We start from the raw sequence: 17,399 nt of genomic DNA, 5'->3' as shown, positions 1-17,399 counted from the left end.
ATAAAATACCAAAGGAGAACAGGTTTTCCAGCATGTCAGTGGCTTTGACACAGATGATATACGATTTATCACACAATGTTTACATTAATAAAACAGCAACACGAGAAGGTAATTTAGATTTTAAAAAGGAGAAAAGCTCCTGGTTGTGTTGAAAATGCAACAACCTGAAGAAAAATCATTTGTGCAAAAGCAATGGAGTGCAGGAGGTGACTGGACCCTCTTCCTGCCCAATTTTTCCTTGAGAAATCCTAAAGGCTGTGCCTTGATGCCTGCACAGGAATAACTGCTCCATTCCTGACTTTTGGTGTTTCAAACACAATTTCTTTACCTGAACCCCTTTCCTTCCCATAACCAGCACAGAGGAAGTTCAGTGCTGCACTAACCAAAAAAAAAAACCAACCCACCAAGACACTCCAGCAATTCCAAAAAAAAAAAAAAAAAAAAAAAAAAAATTGGAATTTTTGCAGAAGCAAAGGCCGAGCTTGCAGCTCAAGAAGAGCTTTTAAACAATTACCAAAGCGGGGGCAGCGGTATCATAAAGGCAATTTCTGCGCTAGCTTGTTTCCTGCAACTCTCTCTGCCTCCGAACAGCTAGAACAGATAATAACTATTAGTAAATCAAACTCCTGCAATATCCAGCTGTGCCTCCCCCATTTACATACAGATAGAATGGGTATATGTTTTTAATATGTATGCCAGCCGTACTTTTACCACAGCTGAAGCGCGCGCTACAAAGGAGGAGGAGAATGGGAATGGAATCAGCATGAGATAATAAAGTGGCCTAGATAAAGTATTAGCCAGCGATTGATCTCAAACAGGGGATGTTGCTTCTCTCTGACCTGATTACTTACTATGCATAGATTCCATTAAATAGAGCTTAGAATGGAAAAGCTCGGGGAAAACGCCGTAAATACAGGCAGGGCCCCAGCCTGGGAGGCAGCTCAGGCTCTGGGTGCTGCCCTGGACTCTGGGCATGAACAGGAGTTTAAACCTTCCCTGGGATGCCACAGCACAACTTCCTAAAGGAGCACTGCCCCGAAAGCTGGAAAAACACCGTGGTTTTGGTAAAAAACACCCCTCAAGCGCAAAGGGGAAAAATCTCTTTATACTCTCTCTCTATGAATATATATATATACACACACAAGAAATCTCTCTATATATGTAAGAATTGTTGATATTTTCATGTTAGAAAGGGAGAGGCAGAGAGGAATGTGCCGTGCAGTCTTCCCTGTGATAACAGAGGAATATATTCAATTTATCTGGCTCTCTGCCTTCCTCTTAAGAGGGAACAAACTGGAGATAAGAGAGCAGCATTTTAGAGTAAGTTTAGGATGACCACTGGGAAGTTCCTTGCCCTGAATGGACGGTTTTCTCATTAACTGGTGAAATTCTTTGTTCCACTGCTGTGGAACAAGCCAGTTGATTTGATTTCCTACACACAGAAAAACCAACGGGGTATCTTGTTTCGGGGATGGCTGCATGGAAGAAGGGGCCGTGAGTAAATAAATGATAAAAGAAATAAATACAGGAGCCTGATCCACCTGCACATGGACACCCTTGGTAATGAAAAGCTTGATTTAAACAGGAATTTTATCCAGCCTCAGCTCTGGTCCTATTTCCTGACAGAACAGACATTTTGGGTTTTATTAAAAAAACTCTTTTTTGCAGGACAGACACCCCAGGATTGGTGGTGGAGGTGCCAACGTGGCACTCCAGGTGTTGTCAGCCAGCCCCTCAAATGCATTTAAAACCCACTGATTTATCAGCAGAGGAGGAAAAGATTAATCTTCTGCCCCCTTCGTTTTGCTTTTCAACCCTTGAATTCTCCTGAACTGGACACCAAACAGTGACTTCCAGTACAGCTGGTGTCCACAGGGGAGGAAGATGATGCTCTGGTTTGTCTGAGGGTGAGGATGGTTGTGTGTGACACCTCCCATCACTGCCGGCACAGTGCTTTTCATTAAAAAAAACAACCCAAACAACCCCAAAATTCAATGAACAAGGTGAAATCCTGCTCTGGTTTAAATCAGTGATAAGGTGACCTTGAAGATCCAGGGTTTCACTGCATCTCTCTGTGAATTTCCTCAGATCCACAAATATTTACATCCCTCTGTGCACTCCTTACATCCACCACGACCACGTGGCAACCTCAGGAACAGGGAATGAAAAGGATTAAAAGGGTGAAAAATTCCAGAATTCACAGGATATTTGTGCTCAAGGGATGTGGCACTCGGTGCTCTGCTCTGGTTGTGATCAAATGGACTCGATGACCTTGGAGGGCTTTTCCAACCTCATATTTAAATGATATTTAAGCATCATTTAAAGTGATATTTAAAGTCTTTTTTTTTTTTTTTCCCCTGGCCCCATTTTCCAGCAATTATAAATTAATTTCTGTACACACATTCAGGCACAGATGGGCTGTGTGTAACTGCGCACACAGACACACAGTGCTAATGTATATATTCATATTAACTTTGTCAATGAAGTGCTCCTTGACAAGACTGGGGAAAAGCAAAAATCGAGAGGGTTTGACTCTATAGATAGAATGAATATAATATATAAAATATATCTAATATATCCTCTATAATATCAAGGAGTGAGCAGCTCCTGTTTTACTACTTGTTGTTGCAAGTTCATTTCTAACTGAATAGAAATGAAGGGAGGGAAAAAAATGCATTAAATTGTTTAAAAAGTAGGAACACTTTTATTTATTTTTTTTTCTCCCCCTAGAGGCGCCGGAATTTCCAAATAATTTCACAAAACACCTCCTTTAAAGGGGACTAGCACACTCCAGGGCATGTAGTTGGAAAGATAAATCTGTGCACTTCCCTGCTACTGCAGGCACTCACCCTTTGGCCTCATTTTTATGGCTCTACACCCTGGAGTGGTGTTATTGCTCACAAACATCCCCACACACACTTCTGGGGGGCTGCGTGTGATCTGCAGATGTTTTATTTATAAGTGGCAGGCCTATTGCATCACCAAAATGTGCATTTACAAAGAGGAGAGAAGGCTTTATGGAACCCCATTCCATTGTTTTAATAGCTGAGCCACCCAGCCATGGCAGAATAGCGCACGAGGTAAAATGTGTCTGCAGCTCCAGAACCTGCTCCAAGTTTTCTCAGATGTGACTAACTGCAAGAATTTCCCAGCCATCAAAAGTTAATAATAATAATAATAATAAAAGACCAAAAAAAATATCAGCCTTTGGTATGAGAAACCCCAAAGTGGAGGGGCTCGGATAAACTTCAAGGTTTAATTTCAGCGAGGTATTTAACTTCAAATGCAGATTTGGTGGAGTTAATATCCTTAAAATGAGATTGACAGGTAAATACCTCCCTAACCAGGATCTCAGCTAAGACTGGTCTGGATTGTGAGACGCCTGCCCCCTGGGCACCTTCAGAGATTAGCCTTTAACCAGAGAAATGCTGCAGCAGAAAAACTTTTATTCTCCTCACAGCTCCCAGCGTGGGAGCAAGAAATGAGAGGATGCAGCAGTGTCTTGATCCTCTTGAAACCCCTCACAAATATTCCTTTATTCCTGTTGTCTCTGTGTGTTCCCTGCACAGCAAATAGATTGTGATGATTTTAGAGGAGCTTTGAGTTACAGCAAACAGAATATAAAGGAAAGCAAGGAAACATTTAAATATTAAAGGTATCTGACGTGAGTCAGAGGGGATTATGAGCCTACATAACTTGCTGTCAATAGCAATAATTAATAATTGAAAAGATGATAATTGCCAGCACAAGAAGTGGGCTCTGAGCTCAGATTCCAACCCATGGACACACCTCCCCAAATATCCTCTCATCCTCCTGCAGCCAATCTGATTTAATTTTACACGAGCATCAGGGAAAACAGCGGCTCCTGCATTTCATTAAAACACGTATTTTAACCACACTCCCTGTTTTCGATCTTCACATTTGGGAAGGTTAAGGCTGGCAAATGCTGACAGAGAGTGACCTACATTAAGCTGTAATCCCTGGACATCCAAACTGGAAGAAAACGTGTGTCAAGCCTCAAAATGGTTTTGATTGAAACCCGGTAGTGGCTGTGAAAGTTCCGAATTAACTCCCCAAATCACAAGTGAAGGTAACAGCAAAATACCCACCAAGTTCAGAATCGCAATCCCACCTCTGGTTTGAGTGCAAATACAAGATTGCTGCACAAGCGTGAAGAGTTTAGAGAGAAATACACTGAGCACACTGAAAAATGCGGGAAAAAAAACGGATACAATTCTAGGCAAATCACCAAAAAACATCCACTGACAAATCCAAACTGAGATTTGTTTCACTTACCATTAAATCTTCAGGTGCTGGCCTTTCCTTTGGCTGCTTCTTCATGCTGTGTCATAAAAAAAAATGTTTGTATCAGAACGACTGCTCGTTGATTTGAAAAGTCAAAATATTGAATTGTTTCATTTGAGACGCTGAAATATTGAATTGCTGTATTTGAAGTGGTGAAATATTGAATTGTATTTTATCTCTTTTATCGCGGAGTGATGAATTTTAGTGTATTTCTTACCTTTATCAGGTGCTGACAGGAGAGACAGGGTTCCTAACTAACTCGAATAAATATTAATGGGTCTTTCCTCCCTCCCAGCCCTCCCCTGTGGGATTTAGGGCTCCACACTGTTTATAACCATGAAAAGTGTGTGGATACAGAGATCCCCAAAAACCAGGAGGCACAGAGAGAGCTGACTCCCAATTTTTCAACTGCATTTTCTCTCTTTCATCACAGAGTGAGGGATTTCAGTGCATGGGAGACAGGGTTCCTAACAGTCCCCAAACACTCCTGGATTTTTCCATCCCTGATGGGATGTTGGGCTCCACACCGTTTATAACCACGGAAAGGTGTGTAAATACAGACATCCCTGAAAACCGGGAGGCACAGAGAGAGCCGAATCCCATTTTTTTCCCGGGGATTATGACACAAAGAATTATCCAAACAGGTGGGAAATCCAACTCCACCGCCGAGCACTCAATACCCCGGGGTTCCTACCTTCATTTCCCCCCATTTATTTCCATTACCCTGCAGGGTGATAGTTCATTACACAGCATTAACCTGTTTATAAGATCATGTTTCTCATGCAAGCAGTCCTAGTTTTCCCTGCAACAGGTGCAATTAGCTCTCCTTAGCTGCGTGAGGGAACACAATAACGTGGCACAGAGGTGACCATCAGGAGCTGCCTACGGACTAATTGGATTCCATCCAAACAGCCAGGCTTTATGGAGGGGCTGGCATCAGCTCTTGGGATGCTGCTCACTTGACATCTCTCACTGTTATTCCAAATGGATTGCTTAAATAAGATATAGTTGCTCCTGATTTGCTTTCTTTTTTTATTTTTTATTTTTTTTTTTAATTTTAAGCGGCGATTCCTCCCCACCGCAGAGCACAGCTAATAAACCCCTTGGATCTGAAACACCAAACGAGCTGGGCTGTAAATTGGAGATATTAAGGACACAATTTACCTTTCCCCTACAAATAACTCCGAGCCCCTCCAATAATCAAGTCCCACAAGCTGTCTCGAGGCAGCAGCTCTAATCTGACAGCCCAAAGTAGCTGTGTCCCCAGGGACCACCAGGCTATTAGCCACCATCACTTATGCTGCAGGTTGACATCTGTGGGGATTTTAACACAGGTTATCCCTCCCTCTGCCTCCCTTCTTGGTTGTTCTGGTTTTGTTTTCGTGGTTTTTTGTTGTTTTTTTTTTTTGAGACCAGTCTGTCATCGATATTTTGGGGAGGATAAAAGGAGCTGGAGCTCCACGCCCAGGGTTGTGCTGCACAATCCTCCAAATACCCTTGGTCTTTGTAAGCTGAGAGCACTGAAAACCGAGGCCTCTGTTACACAAACTTTAATTATTTAGTTACTTTAATTAACCGCTCATCAGCCTGCTTTTTGTGTCTGTATTTGTTACACACCGTGGCAGGCCTCAGAGATACTTTCTGCTCCGTGAGCTGTTCAAAATTCACTTTTCTGGGGTCACTTTCGCTGGGGGGTGGCAGAAAATCCCAAAATGTGCAAAGCCCGACCTGTGTGGGGCTGAGAACTTGGGGGAGGACAAGGACAGGAGCAGGACAAACCCCTGGATAAAGACACATCCCTGGATTCCGGCTCCCACCCAGGTGGCCCCATCTGATTTAACCCAGCCCTGCAGGAGGGGATGTTTCTCCCTCCAACACTTCCTATTTTTACAAAATTCGAGCTTATTTCTTCTGCTGTGCGTAAATGCCTCCCCTTTTAAAAATATTTTGGATTTGGAGGGGTGTGGGGCAGTTAAAAGGAGATTTTTTTCCCTTTGCTTTGCTCCTTTTGGATCTCTTACCTTTCAGATTCGTATCCTCTACTCACTCAAGAACTCTACTGTTTATTCTACAACCTCCTCCTCTCCCCAATTCTCCTTTAATTTAAAAGGTTTCCAACCAACTATTCCGTTTTAAGGGCAGCAAATATACCCAGCGGTGCGTTTTAAACCGGAGCTCTCAGTAAAAATTACTTACTGAGAAGCCAACGAAATCATCAATGAATTGCCTTCCTAAACATCCAGGCAATTTTATACAAAATATTTAAAAGAAACAAAAAAAAGAACAAACCCTAAATAGTGATATTACACACGTGAGTTTTGCGGCTGAATTGTTAAAACCTCAGCACGCACACTCGGAGCGAGGTTTGTTAAAAAAAAAAAAGAAACCCCAAAAAGGCCCAACCCTCGTAAGCACTTTTACGAGCCTTTGTGTCAATAACGTTTCCATAATTGAACCCGTTTGCTGGGCTCTCGCTGCCCCATCTGCCCAAGGCCCCCGAGCCGCCGTTCTCCGCGAAGGGACGCACAGGCAGAAGGGCTCGGGGAGCCGGGAGTTAATGGCACGGATCCTTTCCATCCAGGGCACGGGCGGTTTGCGGACCCAGCTCACCATTGAGTGATGAAGTGCACAAATGGCTCCGAGAACTCCCCGGCTGGAAGCACCGGCGATTCCTGGGATTGCAGCGAGACAAGGAGCGCAGTCAGGAGCGGGGAACAGCTTGTTGTTGTTGTTGTTGTTGTTTTGTTGTTGAGGTGGAAAGCAAAAATAACAGCAACACACACACGCACACACATACACGCTGAAAAATAAAACAACAACCCGCCCAAACCCGCAGGAATAATAACCCCCGAAGCTCCCTTTTCACACGCAGGATTTGAGGCAGAAAGGTACAAATTCTTTGGAGGATGTGTTATAAAACACTGGATTTCAACTAATGAGTATTACACAATGGGTAAAAACATGTGGAAAGACACTGAGGGGAGGTGAAAAAAGGACAATGATAGCCACAGGGTAAAAAGGAAGGTAGGGAAAGTGTAAATGAGAAATTAATGATTATTTAAGTAACACACAAATGGTCTTGTAATTAACAAAGAGCTGTGAAATTATTCTTGTGTTGACCTTTGTTTCTTTCACTGCATTCGCTATTTATTTACACTCATGTTTATTTACACTTATTCATTTTTCCAGGCTGTCCTCATATGCTGCCTGCTCACGATTTAAAAGGCAAAAAGAATTTTTAAAAGCCAAAAAAAAAAAAAAAAAGAAAAAAGAAAAAAGAGCAGGATTTACCAGGCTAGCTAGTGGTAGAAAACAACCAGCCGGTATTTATGGAAGAAAAAAAAAAAAAAAAAAGGAAAAGAGCACAGGAGGAAAAAAAAAAAAAAAAAAAAAAAGGAAAAGATTAGGAACAGGGAACAAACAACATCACCATTTGCAAAGAAGGGCTTTACGAATTTAGGAGTTTTTCCAGGAATGACGGAGAGCTCCACTGTGTTTATAGTGTAACAGCTCAGGATGTAATGAAATTACACTGCAGAGTACTTTAACAGTGTCATCTCATTAGACCTACAGTTGGAACAAGAGAGCCACATAAAACACGCAGCTGCAAATGACTCCATTCTCATCTATTCTCATTTGCTATTAAAAATACCTTTCGGCGTCTTTTTTTTCCTCCCTGACATCCCTCCACAAAGTACCCCGCAAAGTATGATACATGCACCTATTTAAATTAACAAAGGAATGACTTATTTTAATCTCACTGTGCTTTGGAGTGCTTTGGCCATTTGGATGAGCAATATATCATTACATACAACCTTCCAGCGCTGCAGGCAAGAAACTCGGGAGCGTGCAGCATTTGGTGGGAGCCAAACAATTTCTCTAGCACACAACTGTGTCAAATGCATGCATGTATTCATTATGGGGAACGGGGAAATAGCTTTGATGTAGTGGAAAAAAGAAGATGATAAAAGCACCTCTGCAATGTGTGTGCCATTATCAATGGTGGCAGATAGACACGACTGCAGAGCCTCCTGTGTGATTAGTAAATATACATATAATTGCTGTGGCCAATTATCAGAAAAATGAGATCGGTAATTACAAGAGAGAAAATTAACTAGAACTCTTATTAAGGCTTTGTTTCCAATCCGAACAATTGGAAACTGCTGGAAAATACAATTAAATCAAAAGTAGCTGAGGAGTGAAAGGAGAAGCCAAAATTGCTTGACGATTTTCAAAGACTCCTATTAAATACAAGGCGTGCTTGATAGAACGTGGCCAAATTCTCTTTGAACTTGGGCCGGGTAAGGGAGAGGTTATTGTTCCCAAACTTAGAGACGACAGCAATCCAGGGAAGCTTTCTGCTGGAGAGTGGAGGCAACACAAGGAAATCAGCAGCACAATTAAACTTTCTCCACTTCAAAGAACTGCCCACGAAAATGATCTGTATTAATAGAGAAAACACGGAGGGAAATGCCAGCCTTGCTCAGACAGAGCAGGGTTTGCCTCTCCCCATCCTTTTCTCCTGCCCACCAGAGCTTCCTTGGGCTTCTCCCTGAAGCCACTGGGATGGACCCGAAAGGGACAGGCAGGAAATCAGGCACAGAATCCATGGGATGGACCCAAAAGGGACAGGCAGGGAATGCTCTGGGCACAGAATCCATGGGATGGACCAAAAAGGACAGGCAGGAAATCAGGCACAGAATCCATGGGATGGACCCAAAAGGGACAGGCAGGGAATGCTCTGGGCACAGAATCCATGGGATGGACCCAAAAGGGACAGGCAGGAAATCAGGCACAGAATCCATGGGATGGACCCAAAAGGACAGGCAGGAAATCAGGCACAGAATCCATGGGATGGACCAAAAAGGACAGGCAGGAAATCAGGCACAGAATCCATGGGATGGACTAAAAAGGACAGGCAGGACACACACAGAATCCACAGGACACCATTCCCTGGGGAACTGGCTGAGCCCAGCAATCCAGCCCCGCCGTTTATTTTAACTCAAATGCCAGTGAGGAGCTTTTTCCAACCCGAACATCCCTCCCAGGGGCTGCCAGCTCAGCTCAGTCCACGCCGCAGGATCGGGATGGGCACGCAGCACTTCACACTCATTTGGGAGGTGATAATTTCTGCATTCACAAGAGATGACGGACCCATAATCGACAGAAAGCTCATTATGAGAGGGGAGGAGAAGCTGATGAGCTGCTCTGGTCCCACTCTGGTTATTCCAAATCCTCTGGGCTCCTCCAGGCCAGGGGAGAAGTTGTTCCAACATCGGCATAAAACCCTGGACTGTGCAGCTCCTGTCCTGCAGCACAGCCAGGGCTCATACCAAAGAAAACTTCTCCTGGATGGAAGTAAATGTTAAATCCTATTTTTTTTCCCCATTTTTTGGGGCATATTTTTCTGTCTAATTCAGATATTTGATCTGCTGGCCATGGCCACGCCTGGTTTGCTCTCTGGAGCTGGGGAAGGGATTTTTTTTTGTGTGGAAAGGTGGAGATGAACACACACAGGATGCCGGGATGGAAAGGAGACAGAGTCATCCTGAGGATTTTAGTGGACACAGATTTATCAGATATTTGCCTGAAAAACGCAAAGCCTTTGGGGAGGCTCAAGGAAATCGAGGTTGTACCTTGAGGACACCTTCCACTAGACCAGGCTGCTCAAGCCCAGGGTGTGCAGAGCTTATTTTGTATCCTGAGGTTTCCCAGCTGTTGTCTAACACTCCAAGAGATGGGAATAAAGGGAAATAAAGCAAAGCTGCACATCTGTCCCCAGTCTGAGTGATGGAATTTGGTCACGTTTGCTGCACCCCACTGGCCTGCCTGGTTTCCCCCTCTACAATGAAATCACACTATAGAGGGAAAGAAAGTAGAAATCCAAGATTTGAAAGGAGCGAGGAACTGATCTTTTCCATTTTGACTGGGAAACGGTTCCTTCCTTTTCAGGAGCTGCCACAGCTTTTGACCTGTATCATAAAGAGCTCCACAGTGGGGATGATGTCAAAATGGCAGCGGAGACACCAAGGGGTTCTAAGGATCCATGGAACGTTATTCCCAAGACTGGCTGCTTCCCTAAGATCCAGCAACATTTCCACAGCCGGGATCTTCTGCAGGAGAAGATCCAAGAAATATTCCCACAGCTGGGATCTGCTGCAGGAGATCAAAGCAACATTTCCACAACTGGGATCTCCTGCAGGAGAAGATCCAGCAACATTCCCACAGCTGGGATCTGCTGCAGGAGAAGATCCAAACAACATTCCCAGAACCGGGATCTGCTGCAGGAGAAGCCAAGAGCAGCGTCTGATTTCTCCAAACCAACCGCGCACACCGAGCGAGGGAAGGGCAAGAGGAAAAGAAGTTTGAGTGATGCCTTTGCCTTGTGAATAATGAACAGTTCAAGGAGGTCAACCCATTACAACTGAAACCATTTAATTATTAATTATGCACAATCTATGAGCAAAAGGACAAGTTCAGAATGTTTAATGCCTGGTAACTCCGACCGGACCCTCTCTTGGCGTTTTGTTATTAGCACTTGTCAGCAAGGTGCTCAGGCAGAAAGACAAAAGCACAACAGCGGAAAACCCGAGCTGGAGGAGGAGGGAGGGCTTTAAACTTCAAACACTGCTCCTAATATTTAATTTATAGAGTGCCAGGGCTCTGGTATAAACCTCATTGACTTCCCCGGAGTCAGGGGAAGCCACATTATCTAAATGAAGACCTGAGAATGAGCACACTGAGCAATCCCTCCCAAATCCCTCTCTTCTGAAGGCAGCAATCACATCAGGATCTGGATCTTCTTTTTTTTTGTTTTTTTTTTCTTTCCCTCACAGGTCTGAACAAAAGAAGAAAGAACCACCTAAGAGCATGTCCAGAAGCCAATCCTCTGGAGCCTTTGCAATACGAGCTTGAATTACAGATCCCAGCATTATCCTCACTCCAACAGATTATTTGGAACTTCTCCTGCTCTGTTTGCTCTCCCTCAGCAGAGCAGTGGCAGAGATGCTACTGAGGCTCAGGAAATAAATCATGTCCAGCAAATCCACAAATAAACATGGCTAAAGGCACCTTCCTCCTTTTGCTGTCCAGTTTGCAGGTTTACATGGATAACCTCAAGAAGAAAATCCAACAGATACAGTTTGGAACTGCTTATTATTATTATTTTTTTGGAAACACACTCATGTCCGTGAAATTTGGGAGTCATTTCAGTCACCAAAAACCCCTCAGGGTTTCCACACCTTCAGGGATCTTACCCAACACACCATTTCTTGAAACATTTTCTCAGGATGTATTGAAATGGCTCAGATTTATCAGATCCTTCTGAAGGAGAAATCCCACAGCCTCCCTAAGTGGAAAAGCAGGAAACTTATCCAAGGAACATCTCCAGGACTGGGATCTGCTGCAGGAGAAGCCAAGCTGATTTCTCTGATTTCTCTGTCTGATTTCTCTGTCTGATTTCTCCAAACCAACCGAGTGAGGGAACAGGAAAAACAGTTTGAGCAATGCCATCAGGGTGGTGATGGAAAACTTGCGACCCAATCCATGTCCCCAGGGGCCAGCCCCAAGGATGGAACGACGGACAACCGTCACCAGCACGTCCTACAAGCACCTGGTGGCACCGGAGGCTGCAATTCCCAACGGATGCCCCCAAACCAACCCGGTTTTATTCCTGCTGCTGTGGGAAGGGTTAAACTTTCCCGTTCTTTCCCCTCAGCTCTGTTTGTGCAGAAGGAGCTGCCATGGTCCTGTGGCTCCAGGGCCACAGGAGGGAAGTTACCAGAAGCCAGCAAACCGAACCTCAGCTCCTCTCTGCTCCGGGCTCCCCCGGCGCTCCCCGCCTGTGGAATGAGCGGCTCCTCTGGGCACAAACTCCTGCTCTGACTCCTCCGCGGATGCTGAAATGGCAGCATTTCATCAATAATGCCTCTGCTTTGCAAAGCGCTCATCACTTCAGCCCTCACAACCTCTAGGATTAAAGAATTTAATCTTCTCTCGTACTAAAGGTTTTGAAAATTGTATTTACTTTCCTAGAGCAGCCGCGTTTCTCTTAGTGGCCAAATAGTCAGTTTTATTTATTTGTTTGTTTATTTTAGTAAGTTTTAGATGCACCAGAAATGCTGCCAGGTGCAATTACAGGTAATAAATGCACTGTAGCTCCCAGAAAAATCTGAGTTGGAGGGAACCATAAGGATCAGCAAGGCCAACTCTTAAGTGAACGGTCTTTGGCTACAACGAGAGCAGTGAATAACAATATTGTACGAACTCAGATTTCCTCCTACAAGGACAATTCCTTCCACAAAAACATAATATATACATCTAAACACGTAGAAATAAAATCATTTCCCAATTCAAATTTACTCCTTCCAGACAACTTCCTTCCACAACACCCCTAAAAAACCGCCCCCCCGGGGGCTCCCTCCGTAAAAACAAAATCAAAGCCTGACTTTCGATCCACTCTTACAACTTTCTTCCCCAGCATCCCTAAAACAATAGATCTATATGAAACAACAACAGGAAAAGAAAGAAAAAAAAAAAAATCCATTTTCTGCCTTTCCAGCCAATCTACTTCAAAAGGGCTGCACAAGCCTAATGCAGGGCATTTCTCACAGGTAACAAGTTGGCAGCAGCCAGCGGTGGCTGGAGGTGGCTCCAGACTTGAAAGAATCCCTGGATTGTTCCACCCTGGGCAGGAAGGTGAAGGATGATTACATCTCTGCACCTCTTGCTCTTTTCTTAGGAGCAGGTGCCCAAAGTGACAAATTATCCGTGGGGGCACCTCGGGGCGGAGTTTTGTGCGCCGGGGTTGGAGCGGCGGAGGAAACGTCGTTTATTTGCAGAGCTGGACAGAGCTGAGGGTGAAAGGCCAATGTTTCATCCCCAAAGCACAGCCTGCCTCAAAACCTCAAACCTCCCGAGGACCAGGTGCTCCTCTTCCAGCTGTTTTCTCCTCAAATTCCTGGGAATGTCCTGTTGGAAACGTGTGGGGGTGCTCCTGCGGATATTTGGATTATTTGGTTGTAGCTACTGGGGGATGTTTTTCAGAGCCCACAAAAAGGGAGGAAAGAAGGGATTAAGAGCAGGAATAATCCAGAGCGTGGGACACGGACACTTCCTTCCCTTGCCACGGAGTGGATTAGGATTTTAGGATCCTTATGGTTTTAGCTTTTAGCCTTAGGATTTTAGCTTGTATATTTTTCACGCATTTGCAATCCTGCAGTTCTTTAGTGTGGAACTCTAAACTCCACATGGAATGTGAGCTGCTGCTTCCCCATTTTGGTCAGACACAACAGTTCCTCTCCAGGCCTGGGAAGCAAGGACACCTCACCGCCTCAGGCCCCCAGAGATGGAAACAAAAGCGAGTCGGGGGGAGCAAATTTGGGGTAAATGACTTCATTACCTGAAGCTTAGCCCCCAGTCTCAAAATGGACCAAACTTAAAAAAATACGAAAATCTGTGGTCCATTTTTTGGGTGTGGGAATGCCTGAAATGTACCTGAAGGCCCTTCAATCAATCAATCAATCAATCAATCAATGTACCTGAAATCCCTTCAATTGAGGGATTTTTATTCCCTCCGTTTTGCCTGGCCTCTGTTTTTAGGTAGCTCCCCCCCAAAAAAAAGGCATCAGCCAGGCTCTGCAAAAACAGGTTAATCCTTCCGCCAGAAGTGTAATTGCTTTTTTTTTTTTTTCCTCTCCAACAAGCCCAGAATTCCTCCCTCTCCTGTCGCTCATCAGGCAGCAGAGCACGGCAGGTTTGGGCAGACAAACACACAACAGCCACACCGAGGGGACCTGGCAAAAAAAAAAAAAACCTCAACCCATTTGTTGTTCCCTTTCCTCCTCTGCACCCCTCCCGATGCATTTTTATTGCTTTTTCATAAAACACCGCCGCAAATAATCAAGCATGACCATTGACATCCACAAGATTGAGTTTTAGGAACCATTAAATGAGCTTGTTCTCCTGGGAAGGTTCTTGCTCAGGTTGGTCTAAAGGTAATTATTCAGCAATTCCTACCTGTGGTTTTACCTTGTTCCCGTGGAAGTCTCTGAATCTCATACACTGGTAAGGTCACAGTTTCTGTCTCCATAAAACTGTTCCCTAAACCAGCTAATCCACAAAATAAATTACTGTAGGTTTGGGGTAAACACACAGACACGTGTATAAACCTATGGAAATCCTCCAAACTCCTGAAATTTCCGGGTTTCCTGCATTCAAATCAATACTTGGGAATCTAAAAGAGAAATTCCTCAAGAAAAAGAAATTAAATCTTGTTTCATTCTGAGCCTTTTAGAGGTTTGTTATTTTTTTTACTGCATTTATAGCAAAGGCAAAATGCAGCATGGATCCATTCATAAGGTGAAGGAATTCAGGAACCCTCCTCCTGTTGTTTGATCAAGCTGAACATCCTGGGAATTGTTAAGGCTATTCCAATAAGGAGAAAGGTATATTTAACCACATTAAAAAAGAAAAAAAAAATAAAAAAAGGTAACAGGAACAACTACACAGAAAACATGGATTAAGTGCTAGTTAATTTTTTTTCCACGGGAAAATTTGAAAACATATTGACACTGAAATGCTTCACCAGCTTCAGCGTTAACACCCCACCGGCTCTTAAATGTTTCTGGAGTAAAGGATTTAAAAAGAGACCAAAAAAAAAAAAAAAAAAAAGAAAAGAGGTCTTTGATTTGTGGAGTTTGCAAAGTCCTTGAGCTAGATTAAACTGCAGTCTTGTGAGACCGAGTATCTCTGTGGGGGCACTCCACAGAAATGCTCAGGAAACTCATGGCAAGCTTCTCTCTGCTTACTCGTGGAGCTATCAGGGTGAGGATTCATGAGGAGAACTAATTAATTTTTCTCCTCCATTTCTGCCTGGCTTGTTTAAGGCGGGCAGGTTTCGCAATGCTGCCTCCTGTTTGTACGAGCCAGGATTTGCTCCTGGAAGTCTCCCCTCCCCGAGCCTCGGATGGAATTGGAATAACACAAGAATTGACGGGCAAAAATCGAGTTGTTTTCCCCTCCCTAATCCAACGCAATTAAAAACAAATAAACCAAAAGCGACGCTTAAATCACAATTACAGCCAGACAAACCACGGCACCTCAGAAACCGAAAAGAGTTTCTCTCAGGTGAGGGAGGAAGGAAAGGCTGGAAAGCAGAGCTGATGTTTAACTACAGAGCTGGTGCCCAGACTGCTCCAGGGGCTGGCAGGAATCGCTTTTCCTAGAAGGGACACTCCAGCTCCAGAAAGGTTGAACAAAACAGCCCTGGAGTGCTTAAGGAATATTTAAAGGACTCTACAGGATGTATTCCAGCTTTCTGCCCGTCCAGCCTCCTCCAGATGCAGAGCAGACACCTCTGAAGCCATGAGATCCACAGGATGGGAAGGTGCAATGCGGAAAAACAGAGAACTCCCGGGTCTGGGCTTTTTTTGGGATCTTTGGACCCAATCTGCAACCAGCCAGGGAATGCTGAGCTGAGCAGAGATCAGGAAAAAAAAAAAAAAAGGCATTTTTAGAAGGTTTCAGGGATTCTGCAGCTGGAATACAGCTGAGGAAGCAACTAAAAGGTTGGATTTGATGATTTTTGAGGTGTTTTCCAACCAAAACGATTCCAACCAGTGATTTCCTACTCACATATTTCGACAGCAAGATAACAGGGAAATAAGTACCTACAGTTTGGAAGAGCCTTGAAGAGAATGTCACTTCTCAACCCACTTCAAGGGATGTAAAAAAAAATGTTACGAACAAAGCTCTGATTTTCCTGAAAAACCCAATCCCACATTTTTCTGCAGAGGTGCGGAACCCAGTAACCAAACTGGAAATGTAGAGCCGCCCCATCCACCTTGTACGTGGAGAATTTCTGATGCATCAAAAGGAAAATGCAGAATTATGATCAGTGCGACAAGTTCTTGGAATTTGGGGGTGGAATTTGATTTCCTGAGTGATCCTTGCAGACATCAGCCGGGAGAACACTGAAGTGGGCCCAGGGTGGTTTGGCTGGGATATTGCTGAAGATCTGGAGGCTGAGCAAGGAGCAGGCAGGATTTCTTCTGCCAGCTCAAGAGAAAACATCACGGGAAATTGTGAGACCCCGAGCAGTGAGAATGTTAAAAACCTACGGGTTCCACCTGCAATATTTAGGTTTCAGAGTCAACACCTGCGTTTCTCCAGTCACAGAATCATGGAATTGTCAAAGTTGGAAAAGACCTTCGAGACCGTTGAGTCCAGCTGCCAACGCAGCACCTCCACACTCACCACTGAACCTTGTCCCCAGGTGCCACATCCACTCTTTGGAACATTTCCAGGGATGGTGACTCCACCACTGCCTTGGGCAGCCTGTTCCAACGCTTCACAGCCTTTTTTACGAAGAAATTTTTTCCCCATATCCAAACTAAACCTCTCCTGGCCCAGCCTGAGGCCGTTCCCTCTCCTCCTGTTGCTGTTCCCCGGGAGCACAGCCCGACCCCCCTGGCTGTCCCCTCCTGTCAGGGAGTTGTGCAGAGCCAGAAATCCCCCCTGAGCCTCCTTTTCTCCGGGCTGAGCTCCCTCAGCTGCTCCTGGGGCTCCGGGGTTTGCATTTCTAATTCATATTTCTACCCTTTTCGTGCATCTGGAACAGATTCCGACGGCAAAAACTTTGCACGGATTGTTTGAAGCCGCCCCTATTGCTTTGGAAGCACGACCCCCATTCCACGGCAAACTCCCTGGCTGCACCACCACGAAAAACAGGGCCACATCCAGGACATCTTCCAAGCCAGGTTCCTGCTTCCAGCCCCTCTCCATCCTTCATGTGGCAAGGCTGCACGCGCAGGCAGCCACGCGCGGCCTTCCCGACGGGAATCGGCTGCGTTTCCTGCAGCTGGAGACAAGCTCAGCCCCAGCGCTGGAATATCCAACTGCTCTGAGCTCCCAAAGAACAGCTGTGGCAGGAGGAACTCCATTAACAAGCGGTCCATCCCCATCTTCGGGCCAGGAGCAGGGGTCTTGCCATGGTGGGAGATGCTGCTCCAATAGGATCGTTGCTTAAAGGAGCGTGGCCGATTTGGAGCTGGATCAGAGCTCACTCCGAGTCACCACATGGTAAAAAAATTAAA

General features: G+C 44.8%; 1 protein-coding gene across 2 annotated transcripts in view; it reads right to left on the bottom strand.

The window, feature by feature from the left end:
- MAP2K5 (mitogen-activated protein kinase kinase 5) overlaps positions 1-17,399 on the bottom strand; it is a 120,243-nt gene that overhangs the window by 11,011 nt on the left and 91,833 nt on the right. For both annotated transcript variants that reach the window (XM_066196559.1, XM_066196560.1), the window contains 2 exons: positions 6,916-6,977; positions 4,297-4,342 (listed from right to left, as the gene is read on the bottom strand). In XM_066196559.1, the coding sequence (XP_066052656.1) occupies positions 4,297-4,342; positions 6,916-6,977 (108 nt within the window). The remainder of the gene's footprint in view (positions 1-4,296; positions 4,343-6,915; positions 6,978-17,399) is intronic.

The sequence above is a fragment of the Chamaea fasciata genome, unplaced genomic scaffold, assembly GCF_029207755.1.
Source record: "Chamaea fasciata isolate MVZ Bird 193981 ecotype frontalis unplaced genomic scaffold, bChaFas1.0.hap1 SCAF_14, whole genome shotgun sequence".
In the NCBI taxonomy this organism is placed as follows: domain Eukaryota; kingdom Metazoa; phylum Chordata; class Aves; order Passeriformes; family Sylviidae; genus Chamaea; species Chamaea fasciata.
The sequence above is the reverse complement of the archived record's forward strand: the minus strand, read 5'-3'. Positions and strand labels throughout refer to the sequence as shown.